The sequence below is a fragment of the Zootoca vivipara genome, chromosome 1 (genome assembly GCF_963506605.1).
Source record: "Zootoca vivipara chromosome 1, rZooViv1.1, whole genome shotgun sequence".
Classification (NCBI taxonomy): domain Eukaryota; kingdom Metazoa; phylum Chordata; class Lepidosauria; order Squamata; family Lacertidae; genus Zootoca; species Zootoca vivipara.
The window spans coordinates 113349645-113366180 of NC_083276.1; the positions used below are offsets into that span (position 1 = coordinate 113349645).

At 42.8% G+C, this 16536-nt stretch overlaps 1 protein-coding gene across 10 annotated transcripts in view; it reads left to right on the forward strand.

Annotated features, from left to right (window-relative positions):
- Nucleotides 1-16536, forward strand: part of ZNF385B (zinc finger protein 385B) — a 148070-nt gene that overhangs the window by 64808 nt on the left and 66726 nt on the right. For 9 of the 10 annotated variants that reach the window (XM_060280536.1, XM_060280541.1, XM_060280543.1 and 6 more), the window contains exon 2: nt 14664-14806. In XM_060280536.1, the coding sequence (XP_060136519.1) occupies nt 14664-14806 (143 nt within the window). Of the gene's footprint in view, nt 1-1200; nt 8300-14663; nt 14807-16536 lie in introns of those variants that run through there. The other variant, XM_060280571.1, reaches the window with a different exon arrangement.

Consider the following 16536-nt stretch of genomic DNA (forward strand, 5'->3'; position numbering starts at 1 on the left):
ATAAAATGATAAATTCTGGGTGGGATGTTGCAACATAAGAAACAACAAAAGGAAAAAAAAGCTTTGTGGCACTTTAAAATATTGACAGATTTATTGTGAAAACTTTTGCCACAGTGTCAGAAAAAGTTGCCATCTCTTAATAATCTCAGCTACAGATTAATTAAACCTATTTTCCTTGGATTTGGTAATGTGGTACATTGTGAAGCGAGGGGGCCTACATTAAGTGTGTGAAGACTTTTTAAGCAAGTTGCTTGGTTTTGTTGGCTGAATTCTTCATGCAGTCATGTAGTAACACTGAGGGGAACTGGGTGTCAAGTTGAGGGAGTTTGGGAATGGGTAAAATAGGAACAAAGAGGTCAAAGTGAGAAAATGGCCTTCATTTTCTTTTAAAAATTTAAGGAAGGTCATGCTGGATTCTCACTAGATGAGGCCAAGTTTAACTTCCTAGTTTAAACATCACTAGATTAGGTCAAGTTTAGCATCCTGCTTCCACCATGAGCCAGTCAAATGCTTCCATAAAGCTTACATGTTTAGCAGAAAGATAAGGTAACTGCCTCCTCTGTTGTTTGTCCCCCTTCCCCTGCTCCTACCACCAGCAACTGGTACCCAATATGTACATTGCCACTAACCCCAGAAGCTTCATTTAGCTATGACAAATACTATCAACCTTACATGAATTAACTCTTTCTAAACTCAGTGGCCATCTCCACATCTTGTAGCAGCAAATTCTACACTGGATTTCCTAACAGTTACGGCTTGTACCAAGCAGAGGATGCCGCTATACGGTACCTGCCAAGCCAGAAGTAGTTTGTCTCTACCTATGCTAATCACAGCGGGGTAGGCATAACCTAGAGTGATGTCATTAGTCAATTATTATTGTAGTAAATAGTACTTCGTCAGCTCTCCTAAACCTGTGACCCTTCAGCTGTTGATTGATTCTGTTTTTTTAACAGTTCAGTATTTAAACTCTTTCAGTAGTATTCTCTATGGAAAGACAACAGTGAAAATAAAAATGAACTTTATTTGGCTTAAAAGAAGAATGCTTCCTTTGGTGCAGCGATACCTATATACTCATCCTTAAAATAATAACCTGAGTGATAGTATAAGCATGTTTTTACAGGGCTCACAAGATTTCGATAGTGAATTAGTAAAGTCTACCCGGTGCTGTAAATCTTTAAAGGGGGGAGGGGTTTTTATGTTGAATTTTGACATAACAATGTTATTAAGGTTTTTCTTGGGGGGGGGGGTTTGGTGGTTTTTTAATCTTTTAATGGAAAACAAAAACATTAATTTCCTGCTTACTCTCCAGGGCTGGTACTTGAGAAGTTTAAAGGGAGAGAATAATGTGAGTAAATTAATATGAAAGTTTATGGTGAGCCCGTAACCTTAAAGAAATGCAACCAAACCTAGACCTCCATGGGGCTACACTGCTTGAGTACCTGTCTAGAAGGAAACCTGATATTTCCTTCTGAAATGGCAGATTTTTTTAAAAAAAGAGAGGGGGGTATCACTTTTTTCACACACACCTCTCTCCCAAGTTCTTGTAACTGAATTTTCCCAAAATCCAAGGTGTTGCTCATAAGGAAAATAAGGCTGCAATCCTAACCACATTTACTTTGGAGCAGTCGAGAGGCAACAAAGGGAATAGTACTTTGTTTTCCAGGCTTTGGAACACAGTGCTTCGCTCCCGCTTACCAGGAGAGAGAGGAGGAGGGCCAAGGCAGCACATTGTGGATGCAGATGATTGTCTGATTGGGTCTGCCACTGTGCCCACACCTGTAGAGCACCCAGCTGCCATGTTGTCATCGTCCCCCACCAGTAAGCAGAAACTGGGAGAGCACTCGCACCCTGCTGGTCACTACTAATTTCAATAGGAGCTATTCTTGGTAGACAGGGCTAGAATTGCACTATTAACAGAAACAACCTGGGCAATGATTCTGGGAACATATAGAAAACAGAAAGAATATCTGAGACTTTATGGGTACTGACTCCAAGGTGCCTCTCCTTTGGGAAAAAATAAATAAATGCTAAGGACAGCTGTAACAAGAGACTGCAGAATGAGAGGTGGAAATTTGACTGTGATTTAGTGTTTGAAGAAGGCTTTTAAATGCTCAGTTTATCCAAAATTTAGCACTTTTAAAGTTCTCCATTATTTCAGTGGGAACGTTTGTTGTGAGAAGTAATGCTCTTCATAAAGCATTTAGCTTTTACTTTGTAATCAATAATGATGTTTTGTAAAGTGCTGTGCAATTGGCAATGATCCTGACTTTGCTACCATTGCTGGGAGCATCCCCTGCAGTGGAACTTCCCTGAGGGGGCTGCTCTGGCCAGCAGAAGTGGGGAGGGAACTTTTACTGCTTCCCCCTGCAGCACCCGAAAAATCTGATGCCTTTCTGTTGTCAAAACCAATCCCGCAGATAGTTTTCCTTGTGCTGTTAGTTGACGGATCAGGATACACTTTTATCTTGTGAAGTAATGGAATTACCTGAATTGAAGCTTGTGAAACTAATTGCATTGAAGCTTATGAAAGTAATTTCAGGATCTAAAACCAAAGTTAAAGGATTTTTAATGGAAACAAGCCTTCATATTTTAAACATGAATATAATCATTCTGATACATTTTCATCATTTTTCATGGCATTTCATGCATTTTGTGCATTGAAGTCCAGAATCTGTTAGGGTCACCTGTGTTGTAATGTGAGAGCTTTTAAAAGCAAGCAGGTGTTTGATGTAATGTCTACGAGATAGCCCAGTTTTGAGCACATGGGTACAGAAGAATTAATGGGTGTTGCAGATCTCTCCCATCTGCAACACCTTTTCCATTTCAGTTCAGTTGGTTTGGCTACTTGGTTACTAAGGCAACTTTCAATGGATGCCATGAATGGCTTGCAAAATTAAACCTTTAATAAAGTAAATTGCCCACAATATGAAATAAGAGTTTGAAATTGGAAGAAATCAAATCAGACAAAACTCTTCATGAAAACCAATACATGTATGCAGAATATTAAAAAAGCATGGGAAAATAAAAGGGTCTGTACCTGGCACCAAAATGACACCAAGGGAAGTAGGATTCACAGTTGGGGTGACACCACCAATTGGGCCCTTCCTCCTCCTGTTGGATAACATAGCTCCATGTACACAAAGACCACAACCCTTTTCACTCATACTTAGAAATAAGTCCCCAATAATTTTAATGGATAATTTTATTCCCAAGTAAATGTATACAGTATTTGACCGTAACATCTCTGTGCATGCCCCTATGCAGAAAGCTCCATTGAGCTGAATTTGAATCCATTCAAATCAGAGCACACACCAATCTATGAATTATTGTTGCATGCAGTTGTCACTAGGGATCATGAGGCTGGCAGATGCTAGAATCCCTAGCAGTGGTTTGACTGGCCTCACTGCCATTGTGACAAACCACAGTTTACTGTGATATCTGAGCAGAGCCTTTATGATAGAACAATTATTTAAAGTGGGGGGGGCGGGGGCGGCGGCCTGGAAATGTGAGCATCCCTGCTTGAATTATAATAGTTTCAGTCTGAGGTGGGCACAGATTGGGCTTTGAAGTTGCTTGGGCTTGATTTGGGCTCACACCACATCAATAACTCAGCGGCAGAGCACACTTTGCAGGCAGCAAGTTCAATCTTCCCCAGGTTGAACTCTGAAACCCATTGCTGACCAGTGCAGTGTACGGAGCTAGCTTGACAAATGGTCTGACTCACTGGAACAGAACTTCCAAGCATTTTGATGATTGCACGCCTAGTGCCAAATCCAGTGCAACCTTATGAGCTTAAGAGCCTTGATGTGAACAAAGGGATTACGGTCACAGAGCTAACTGTTCCGTTTATTTAAATGGATGCAACCAATTCACGTGTACAGCTCTTTGAGTAAAGAGAATTGCTGATCCATTTAAGTGAGTGGGTCACTTGGACACACAAGTGGTCTGTTGATAAGCGGATGGGTTTGTTTGTTTGTTTGTTTTTGCTCATGCAACAAACTGCTTTTCTTCTACAGCCTTTCAGAATTGCATACAGAGCTCTGGGCAAAGGGCGATAACATTTTGGCAAAATCTATTGGTTCTTTTGCCTTGAATTTTGTTTGTAGGAGGAATAAGAGTAGACATTGCTGAAATAGGCAAAGAAGGAAAATAAGCACCAAGGAAACTAATGCAGCAAAATAAATCCATGGTGTGTTTAACTTAAAAGACTTCTTCAATCCAGGTAATTTGATGCCTAAGAAGACTGAAAGTGAGAAATGTGCATGTAAACAATCTTCTTTCTATAAAATAACTTGCAAGCTTAAAAATTGCTTTAAAGTGGTGGGGAGGGAATGACTGATGGAAATACAGTCAGGATTCCAGTGGTCTTCGTTCCCTGGACCGAGGCTTTTCAAGCACCCATTGCTGGAGCTCCCTGTACCCTCTGAAAAACCATTCCTGAACTCAGGAATGGCTTTTGATGTATCACGAGGACAAAATAGGACACAGGTTGCCATAACAGTTGCATGCGCAAGTTTATAAGTACAAATGCAAATTTAGAAATAATTGTTATAATTTAAATAGAAATACCATGGCAGGGGAGGTTGTCCAGGTCATCTGTATGCCTGCTCAGTCTGCTGCCCAGGTGTCAGTAGTTTGGGGTGGGGACTTCAAAGCCATTCCCTGTTCTCTCTGCTTACGGTTCTTTATCTTTAAACTGTGCTTGGACTGGAAAGCCCTTCAAACACAGTGTCATCCTCTGTAAAATAGGGCACATTGCCATCTTAAAACCTGTTCTTGTGTGTGCACAGTCCTCTTTAGATTCCTAAATTTATAGGAAAATGTCAGCAATATATCAGTCATTGCTACAGAATACTACAGCTATTCTGTAGTTTGGGGTAGTGTGTGTCTGGCCTGTTCGAATTTTGTAATGTTGTGTTTATTAAGCTGTCTTGTAATACTGTGTTTGGTAAGCTGTACTGAACTTCATAGAAAATGGAATGCAAATCTTGCAAATGAATATTTGCATGCCCAAGGTTGACTAACAGTTCGAAACCGTCTGTATTTTACACACTAAATTGTCCTTATCATTAAAATGCTAATTAAATTGTAAACATCTGTTACATTCATAGTTACAATGAAAATTGGCAGCTACATCTTTCTTGTGTCAGTGTTCTTGCTAGCTTAAGTCCAATTTGCATACAAATTTGATTGGGCATTGGTGTAAATGTCCCTGACCTTTAGAGGAAACGTTGGCGGGATTCTGTGTTTGATGTGATAGTTCTTGATGGAAGTGAATATAAGCTGGCCCCTCTGGTTATCTTTAACCTGCTAGTGTTGTCAGAAATGTTTAGGGAGAGAGGAGCAAACACTTGCTTGACAAGGGCCTCAGAGTAGAAAGAAAGGGTGGGGTGTTAATATATTTCGCAAGTACTGGTCTCATTCTAAGGCTGCAAATCTGTGCACATGTCTCCCAAGAGTAAGCAGTACTGAGCACTGTGATTTAGTCTAATGATCCTAAACATGCATAGGAACACACTCTTGATTATTTAATCCGTGGCTGTCACCCACCTCCTGCATTTTTCACCTTTGCTCGTTGCATTTTTTTGGTATGTTCTTGAATATGAAATTAGTAGTTCAGCTTGGATTTTTACAACTGCAGTGAAGTTGCTAGGAGACAGCTCTAGAGCTCTGTGAAGCTCTTGGTAAAAAATGGTTAAACATACTACAGCCCTGTACATCAGTAGTGGAACCTTCAGACTCTTATTTCCCATCAGCCTTAGCCAGGTTGGCCAGTGGCTGGGAATGAGAGGAACAGTAGTCCACCCACATCTGCAGGGCCACAGGTTCCCCAGCCTGCTGTGCATTCCTGCTGAGTTCAGGTATGCTGAATAGAATTGTAATCCAAAACATTGGGAGGAGGGAGGTGCCAGGTTTGCAAAGGCTGGCCTAAGCTATGATGACTTTAGTGATTAGGAAACCATTTTGGTGGACCTCAGGCTCTTGCTCCCCATTTCCTCTTCTTCTCATGAGAGGAGGAGACCAAGCACTTTTTTTTTACAAGAAAAGAACAAGCTGCAGTTCATCATTTTAAAACAACCTTAGAACAAACCACTGTTTCCCAGGTTCCTACAAAATGTTCTAGTTCACACATAAAGCTAAACCATGGTTTTCATTAGTGACTCCTCCACTCCCATCTTCTCCTCTCCTATGGCCAGGGGAATGGCTTTCCAAGAACTTCAGCTTATAATGATATCATTATATATCATTACACACAAACCAGGAGCCTGGTTTAAAACAAGCCAGCTTCATAGGTAATGTTTTAAAGTTAGCTTGCTTAGAAACTGACCAGAGGGTATTTTTTAAAAAACAATGAGCCTTGGTCTCAACATCATGTCTAGGCTAAGATTTCTGCAAAGCGAAACTGCACTCTGCAGAAGCCCTCCTCTTTGTCACGTGGGGGGAAGAGGACAGGAGAGTGCACAAGCCTGAGATTTCACTCATGAAGGCTCATCTGTGCTAAACCATTATATGCAAATATTACCAAAAGTGGAAACTTCCATTTTCCTCCTCTCATGCATGAAGAAGGAGAAGAGAGGATGAGACGCTCTCCATAGTACATTCTCAATGACCTCTAAACCATGGTTTGGGATAACCTAAGAGCTGTGAACTTTGACAGAATGCTGGTGGAACTGTATTCCAGCAGTGGGTTGGGCAAAGCTCAAAGTGGGTAAGTACAGACACCCACACCTCAAACATGCATGTAATCACACAAACATAGACATGCCATATTGTGAGGGGAAAACAGTACAGAGAGCCCCCTCCAATCTTGAGGAGCAGTTCTTCCACCAGCAGCGAAGCCAGCGGAGAGGGGGCTGAGTCCAGTGGGGAAAGAGGAAGTAGGGGACAGGGCTCTGGCAGAATACCAGAGCCTCTGCTGCACGTGAGGGAGGAAGAGAGAGCGGGGGAAAGGGGGGAGAAGGAAAACATGGAAAGGAGACCCCTTTTTCCCCCGGTTCCGGAATTACACAGGAGGAAGCGCGGAAGGAGATTTGGGGTGCCCAGACTCTTATGTTGGAAGAAAACGCGGGAAGCGTCACTCCAGGGTTCTGGGTCAGACTGAGAACATGTACCCTGTACAGCTCTAGCACTGTAAATAGCCTGCACACAATAAAAGCATGAAAAGGCAGCGGTCTGGAGAGTCGTTACTTTAGAGTAGTCGCAGCGCACCTCTGTGACACATATCTTCTCCCTACTCAGCTGATCTGTGTAGGAACAGGTGGGTTGTTTTCATTCATACTGGAGCATGCTGGATAGAGAAGTTCAACACAAACACACACACACACACACACACACACACACACACACCAAGATGTGAATGAAAATTGCATCCTCTCTGCTTCTCAGCCGATTGGTCTAGGATCAACTGAGGAGTTGCAAAGCACTCAGGGTGGAGATGAAAACTGCCTATTGCTTCAGCCAAAGTGACAGCTGTCAATTTTCTTCCCAGCCACAGCATGAGGAGGTCAAAGCCTCCCCATGCAGCACTCTGCAATCAGGATGAAAACTGGACCACCTCTGCTCCTTAGTTGGATCTATACCAGGCACCCCCAAACTTCGACCCTCCAGATGTTTTGGACTACAATTCCCATCATCCCTGACCACTGGTCCTCTTAGCTAGGGATCATGGGAGTTGTAGGCCAAAACATCTGGAGGGCCGCAGTTTGGGGATGCCTGATCTATACTGTTCAGCTAAGAAGTGGGGAGGGTACTGCTTCCATCCCAGTGCTGGAATGAGAGAAGCCTGGCAGGCTGGAGTGGGGGGGGGTTCCACATCCAGGGCTGTCTTAAGCAATATCCAGCACTGTGGTGCAAAGATCCCTCCAGCAGCGCCCCCCCCATTTCCCAGAGTTGTCAACCTTTTCCCAAGCCTCTGCAGGGATCGCTCTCCTCCTGTGGAGGCTTGGGAATGAAGCTGCAAGCCCGCCCGCCATATGATTGACATCTGGCGGGCATGCAGGGAAAGGCGAGGCCACCAGTAAGCCCAATAGGAAAGACAGCTCTGTCCACATCCCTAATTTATTTGTTTCTTTATGGTCCTTGCCTATATCTTTTCACCCGACGTGACCTTGAAAGCAGGTTGTTTTAAAATATGTATACAAGAATAAGATTGACAAAAACCATAAAGATGAGTCAGTATTTCTTCTCATGTCAGTCTTACCTAGAGCCTGTACAGACAGAATTGCTGGCTCCCTCTGAATACTGGCAGCTACAAGAGATCAGGAAACGGTGACAGGAAAACAAACTCCCAAGGAGCGATGTAAGTGCTGCTTAAGGAAACATTGTCACCAATGTTGACTGAGCCTGAGGCTTTTTAGGGTTCCCATTTAGCCATGATTTGCAGCTGTGGTTGTGTGTTTGACCTTTGGGCTCTTCTCTGGCTTCCGTGAGAAAGCCTACTAAATGTGTGCACAATTCCCAAGCTGTGTGCCAAGGCACACACACTGAAGTTTAATGGGGGGGGGGAGTGTGCTGTGGCTGTCAGATATTCAGGGATCACAGCATTAAACCCTGTACCCTATTTTGTATCATTTTTTATTTTGTGGGAAGCTTTTCATTTTGAATGCTGATGGCTTAAGTGCTCCCTATTTGATCAAGTGGTGAGAAGTCCAGGGGAAATGCTAACTCCCTTGAGGTTAGAAAGCACTGGGTACCTAAAGGTAAAGGGGCCCCTGACCATCAGGTCTAGTCGTGTCCGACTCTGGGGTTGTGGCGCTCATCTCGCTCTATAGGCCGAGGGAGCCGGCGTTTGTCCGCAGACAGCTTCCGGGTCATGTGGACAGCATGACAAAGTTGCTGCCAGAGCAGTGCATGGAAACGCTGTTTACCTTCCCGCCGGAGCAGTCCCTATTTATCTACTTGCACTTTGATGTGCTTTCGAGCAACGGGAACTCACCCCGTTGCAGGGATTCGAACCGCTGACCTTCTGATCAGCAAGCCCTAGACTCTGTGGTTTAACCCACAGCGCCACCTGAGTCCTACTGGGTACCTACAAATGCAAATTATAAGGGTGCTTCCAGACTGGTGCTACTCGGTCACATACCAGCGAAATTCAGGTTGCACAGCTAAAGTTAATTTGATACTCTTGTGTAGCAAACTTGCTCCCTTCTCAATGTCGCTCCCTTCTCACTCCCATGCCATGGTCCCTGCTGTTGGGCTACCTGCCTTCGCTTTTGTTCCTCTACCCAGCTCTGACTTCATGCAATTTCAGGATTGTGACGCAGCACTACAAATCCTCCAGTAGAGGCTGTGCAATGACATTCTATTATACAGAGCAATAAACAATTGATGAGCATCAGAGTGTACTGACAGACTTCAATTTGACAATAACTGTAACATCCAATTGAAGGAAGGATATTTAATTAAATATAACATGTGGATACTGTACTGGACTTTATGGTTAATTTGTTGGATTTTTTGAATAGTCAAGTTACTTTAGAGCTGGTCTAATGTAAATACTGTCTGTTTAAGAGAAACAGGTGCCGGTGTTTCTGTTAATTGCTCACAGGCGTGGGCTCTGCTTTTTGTATATAAGGCTCTGCCAGAAAGCCTTCTGTATCTCTTAGTTAGATCTTTCAGTTTGATTCATCTCTAAGTAGATCACTCTCTCAGTTGTTCTCAGTTTAAGAGATTCCCAGTTGAATCTTAGTATGAGAGTTGCTTAGTTATAAAGTTAGTTTGCTGTTAAATCTTGGGTAGTTTAATGGGAGTTTTGTGGGAGGTTTGGAAAGTGGGCAGATAACATTGCTAAGAGAGAAAGCATTTATCTTTAGTTTAAAGTCTCTTTAGATTCAGTTTGTTTTTCAGTTAAAGAAACCCAACCATTTGTATTTTCATCTGCATACTTTTACCAGTGTGCAGCTAGTAAGGGGTTTCATATAAGGGAAATAATACTCTATGCTCTTGGTGGTGTTTTCTTAGCCAGGTCAACTTCTGACTGCGTATACTCTGCGTGAAGCGTACTTTAAAAGGCCGCTGTAAAACTGGGATATATGATTTAGGTTAAGCAAGTTTCAATACACAGTTTTCTCCAATATTATTCTTATCATATATATATATATATTATTTTTCAATATAATTACTCAGAACCAGCTGATAAAGCTTTAGACGTTTTCCTCCAGTTTTCTTTTCCTGCTGATACTCCCTACCACCTCAGTGCAGATTTACGGAGGATGGTATTTGCATGTTAGAGTGCCTTTAGCAGTATTTTTTGTATTTATGAATACACTTGAATAAGCTCCTGACTTACAGATAATTAAGCACAACTGTCAACGTGTTTCTCAGGGCTTATGCAAACTACAGGCACCAACTTACTTAGAAGATTTTAAAGAAAGTTTTGCATTCAGTAAACAATGGGGGAGGAAAGTTGGATTGTATTTTTTGCACATTATCTGTCAGGATAAATTCCTCATAAAGCAGAAGCACAGCCAGCCGGGTAGGGACGTTAACAACCGTTTGTGATTATTCACTTTGTCAGCCACGTCTCATGCTATATAGTTTTCAAGATGCTAGTAATCTCAGTGCCTAAAAATAAGTGCAAACATGAGGCCTGAATGACAACACAGACAACAAGGGCCAAGGTAAGTTGCACAGAAGATAAAAGGTGAGGCAGCAGCTCTTTCAGAGATGGCTCAGAACCAGTGAAGGCGGTGAAGGTCCTGTGTGAGTGCTTGGAGGCGGTTGGAGGATGGATGGCGGCTAACAGATTGAGATTGAATCCTGACAAGACAGAAGTACTGTTTGTGGGGGACAGGAGGCGGGCGGGTGTGGAGGACTCTCTGGTCCTGAATGGGGTAACTGTGGCCCTTAAAGACCAGGTGCGCAGCCTGGGAGTCATTTTAGACTCACAGCTGTCCATGGAGGCGCAGGTCAACTCCGTGTCCAGGGCAGCTGTTTATCAGCTCCATCTGGTACGCAGGCTGAGTCCCTACCTGCCCACTGACTGTCTCTCCAGAGTGGTGCATGCTCTAGTTATCTCTCGCTTGGACTACTGCAATGCGCTCTACGTGGGGCTACCTTTGAAGGTGACCCGGAAACTACAACTAATCCAGAATGCGGCAGCTAGACTGGTGACTGGGAGCGGCCGCCGAGATCACATAACACCGGTCCTAAAAGACCTACATTGGTTCCCAGTACGTTTCCGAGCACAATTCAAAGTGTTGGTGTTGACCTTTAAAGCCCTAAATGGCCTCGGTCCGGTATACCTGAAGGAGCGTCTCCACCCCCATCGTTCTGCCCGGACACTGAGGTCCAGCTCCGAGGGCCTTCTGGCGGTTCCCTCATTACGAGAGGCCAAGTTACAGGGAACCAGGCAGAGGGCCTTCTCGGTAGTGGCACCCACCCTGTGGAATGCCCTCCCACTAGAGGTCAAAGAGAACAATTACCAGACCTTTAGAAGGCATCTCAAGGCAGCCCTGTTTAGGGAAGCTTTCAATGTTTGATGGATTTTTGTATTTTAGAATTTCTGTTTTTTTGGAAGCCGCCCAGAGTGGCTGGGGGAACCCGGCCAGATGGGCGGGGTATAAATAATAAATTATTATTATTATTATTATTATTATTATTATTATTATTATTATTATTAAAAGAGCACTCACCAGGGCATATAAAAGAGGAGCCCTGCAGGACTAGGACCTAAGGACCATCTAGTCCAGTATTCTTCTCCCACAACCAATTTCCTATAGCCCTGGAAGTAAAACACAAAACTCAGCTAGATTGGCAAAGAAAAAGTAATTTATATGTGTTGTATATGTGATATAACATGGTGCCACCAGAGGGCGCTGTGGAGTCCCATTTTTCTCTACCTGTTTTCCCCCTGTTTAAATTTACAACACATTTAACTGAAACGCTTCTTTGATGTGTCTCAATCCAGCCTTAGTGGTGATTGATTGAAATGAGATGAGATGCCAAATCAAGTTATATAACGTTCCAGCATACACAGAACCGAAACAGCAAGAGGTGTGGGGACTTGGCCTTCCTCTTGTTGTTGCTTTGGTGGAAGTTTTATTCTGCGAACCGCTCTTGGGGTCTTGTGATGAAGGGTACATAAATTTAATAAAGAAATAAATGAATAAAACTCATGGAAGCATTAATATACAGTGGAACCTCGGTTTACGAACACCTCGGTTTATGAATTTTCGGTTTACGAACACCGCGGACCCATCTGGAACGGATTAATTCACTTTCCATTACTTTCGGTGGGAAAGTTCGCTTCAGTTTATGAACAGACTTCCAGAACCAATTACACCCATGCTTCGGGTTAAGTACGCTTCAGGTTGAGTACTCCGCGGACCCGTCTGGAACGGATTAATCTACTTTCCATTACTTTCAATGGGAAAGTTCGCTTCAGTTTATGAATGCTTCAGTTTATGAACAGACTTCCGGAACCAATTGTGTTCATAAACCGAAGTACCACTGTATTAGTATGTGTCAGAAAGAATATCCCCAGGGCATACTCTCCAACATTTCTCCAATGAAAACAGGGATGTCCTATTCCATTATTATTATTATTACTTATACCCCACCGATCTAACTGGGTTGCCCCAGCCGCTCTGGGCAGATTCCAACATATATAAAAACATAATAAAACATTAAATGTTTAAAATAGGTCCCTATACAGGGCTGCCTTCAGGTGTTTTCTAAAGGTTGCATAGTTGGTTATCTCCTTGGCTTGGGGGGTCACATAACTCCATACCTTCCAATATTTCTCCGATGAAGATAGGGACAGCCTAAGGAAAAGTGGGACGTTCAAATCAGAAACCAGGATGGCTTCTGTAAATCCAAGACTGTCCCTGGAAAATAGGGACACTTGGAGGGTCTGCCAGGGGGATGGCTGTTTCCAGCAAATCACCTTGTGCTATATAATCCCTCGGAATGTAAGATGTGGATGAGGCAGTGAAGGATTCTGAGGCCACATATGGAGCATAGCCGAGTATTCAACAGCCCTTTGGGATCCAATGTATAGAGCAGGGATCACTAACCCTTTTAGACTAATGGACACATTTGGATTTTTGAGCAAGGGAGGAAAAGGGTACCCATTCTGAGCACTTCAGGACCAAGGGAGTGGCGGTGGTGAACTTTGTGGGCACCAGGAGAAGATCTGAAAGGCACCAGTGCACTCATGGTGCCATGTCAGGAACTGCTGGCATAGAGTTATTGAGGCAAATATTACAGTGGAGACATCTGCCCACCATCACTATCAAAATTGAATAATAAGTGATGTGTATGAAGGAGAACCTCTGCTTTGGCTTTGTGATATGTGCAACTTTTATGAAATGGTGCTGATATATCTTTAAGGAACAACTTTTTGTCCTGTGGAGCCTGCAGAATATGAGCTCTGTGTGCGCACCCTAGCAAAGAGCAGCAAGCCTGCTTGTTTTAAGTGTTCTCCTCCTGTTTCTTCTTAAACATTTGGCCTTTGGCCTTCAAATAAAGTCAGTTGATGCCATATAATATATTTGGTGTGTAGCCTATACTTAACAGGCTTGACAAGTCACGGTCAGGTAAGTTGCACGTACAGAGGGCACAATTTTTAATATTTTTCTGGAGAGCCAAAATGCTTGAGGCTATGATTGGGCTCTTCGTTTTATCTTTGTGCTTTGAAACAATCTGTTGGAAGGTGGAGGAAGACATCCGTTTGATGGAAACGTAAATTTGAAGAGCTTTTGTGGCTGGCAGATTTGAGGAAGGTAGATCAGTTGACCGAAAACTCAAGAAGGTTGGGCATAATGAGAAACGGTAGTATATTACTTTCTTATTAAAACAAGAATTATAGAAAAACATAAGGGGAAGCATCCAGTAAAGGATTACTGGATGAGACTGATGGGAGTTGTTGTTTTGATGAGCTAAGTGGGAAAGATAATGAACCGTGTGGTCTGAACTGAAAAAGCAGATGGATTATGAAGCTGTCTCATTGCTTGTCAAACTAATATAATTGATTCATAGACTGAGGTTGTAAGGCAACAGACTATGGATTTGGTAGATATTTCATTGGAGTGGGATAATTTATAGTAGTGCATTCTTTAACCTTATGTAGTTATGACAGTGCTGTGATAAATATAAATAATTGTAATAAAACCTATTTTTCATATGCCTGGTTTTAATAATTAGCAAAATCCTCAGTTGAATGTGCAATTAATTTGCATTGTCTAAAAATCATGTGACACACATACAATGTAGAACAGGCATCCCCAAACTGCGGCCCTCCAGATGTTTTGGCCTACAACTCCCATGATCCCTAGCTAACAGGACCAGTGGTCAGGGTTGATGGGAATTGTAGTCCAAAACATCTGGAGGGCCGAAGTTTGGGGATGCCTGATGTAGAACATCGTTCAACATGTACTTAAGGACCTTTTTATGAACTGACACTTCTAGCTTTGGTTGCTGGGGCAAAGTTTCTCAGTTTTGCAGACTCCGAACAGTTCTGATAATGTAAAAGTCCTTTTTGTTCTTTATGAGGACAAATTGCATTCATTCTTACCACCAAATGGTGATGTTGTTTAGGTTCAAACAGAATTCACCAGTAAGGATTGGGGGGGCATGTTTTAATGCCTACAATGTGGGTTAAAGTGTGGGTTTTTATTATTATTAAATAAATCCTTTTTTTTGAAATATTTTTCTCTCTGCAGGCAGCACGTGCCACACAACTACGCTCCCTACCCTTGTCCGCACGCCTACGCTCCTGATGCAGCCCTCTCTGGATATCAAACCATTTATGTCCTTCCCAGTGGATGGCAGTCCTGCTGTCGGACTTTTCCCAAATTTCAATACCGTGAGTAACCAATGTTGCAATTCCCCACCCACCCACCCAATTGCCCTTGCTTTTTTTGCTTTCTTTGCTTCCTACAGTGAAGCACATCACACGTTGCTCGTTGCCAATGGAGTTGTAAATGTTAGAGAAAGGTAGACTGGCGCTGGGATCCCAGGAGCAGCAGAGACCGGTGAGGCACTGTTCCTCTCCTGGCTTTACAATATGGTGGGTCGCTGGCGCTTACTGAGAGAGCAGAGGGACAGGAAGCTTGGCATGGTGTGGTGCAGTGGGGCCGATCTGATGTTGCACCGTGCCAAACTCCTAACTCCCCGCTCCCGCTTGGCAAATCTCAGTTGCTCGTGGTTTTGGAGCACCCATGTGCCACCTCACCAGCCACTACTGCCCAGATATTTTTGTCCCAGTGTTTAATGAATTATTCAACCTTTGTGAATGCTTGCCACCTATACAGCTTGCTTTGTAAACTTTGGCTTGTGAGTGCAGCTTCTTGTAGAAATATTGAGAGGTAGGATATTCACCCTCCTATTCATTTTGATACACCTAATCTCTCTTCTTTTCTCCCTGATCCCTGTCTGAAACTTTCTCAGAGATCAGTGGATTATTTCCTTCCTGGGCAGCCATTAAAGAGATATTTAAACTCCCCCCTCCTTTTTGCACTGAGCTTATGACACTTGATCAGCGAAACAGCAGGCAATGTTTGCCTTCCCTTACAGGATACAGCTTTGCTCACTTTGCTTGGGCAGCCTACCTCACCCTGATGCCCCAATGCTGCTTTAGAGTCCCCCTCTCACCACTCCTGACTATTGGCCATGGTGGCTGGGGCTAATGGTCCAAGAAATCTGGAGGGTTAGGAAGAGGTTAAGAAGGCTGCGGTTGTGTCATATTGAGGGTGTTCACCCGGCTTTCTGCACCTGTGTTCTGTTTGTGGCACATTGTTGATTTGGTGTGTGTAACTCGAGGTTGGGAGAAACAATGAATGCACGACTCTGCCTTAAGAGAATGGAAATTGGTTTGGATGGTTTTTAAATTGCATGTAACTCTACAACTCTCTGGTTTTGTATCTAGGAAACTGGAGAAGTTATTGTAGTATACCTGCCTCTATATTATGTTCCTAATAACTGTTCAGTCAGTCCGGTTGCATAAGGCTTAGTGCTAAATCTTGCAAAATTTCAGAGTTAGCAAGCAATATTTCCACATTAATGTTACTCGTTTTTGTTTGTTTTTTGTTTTGTTTTGTTTTGAGAATATAGTAGAAAGAAAAAGATGAAAGCAAGCAAATAATAATAATAATTAAAACAATAACAGAACAGTATTGACATTAACAATAAGAATATTTTCTTAGTTCTGACCTAAATTAACATAAGCAGCCCAAATGTCCAAATGAAATATATAATTACAAGCCATGTGATCGAATTTAAAATGGGCAGTGAGATCTTCATTGGGTGTTAGGTAGTTGAGGTCCTTCCAGGCTTGCAGAGTAATCCTCTTAGCCACTGTGGTCCATCTGTTAATCCTTACACACAGGAATATAACACAGGAATATTTGTGAGTGTTTGCAAATACAAAGGATCTCTACAAAACAAAGTTAGTATGAGCAAAATATCTGTATCTGAAGAAGTGTGCATGCACACGAAAGCTCATACCAAAATAAAAACTTAGTTGGTCTTTAAGGTGCTGCTAGAAGGAATTTTTAAATTTTGTTTAGACTACGTCAGACCAACACGGCTACCTAC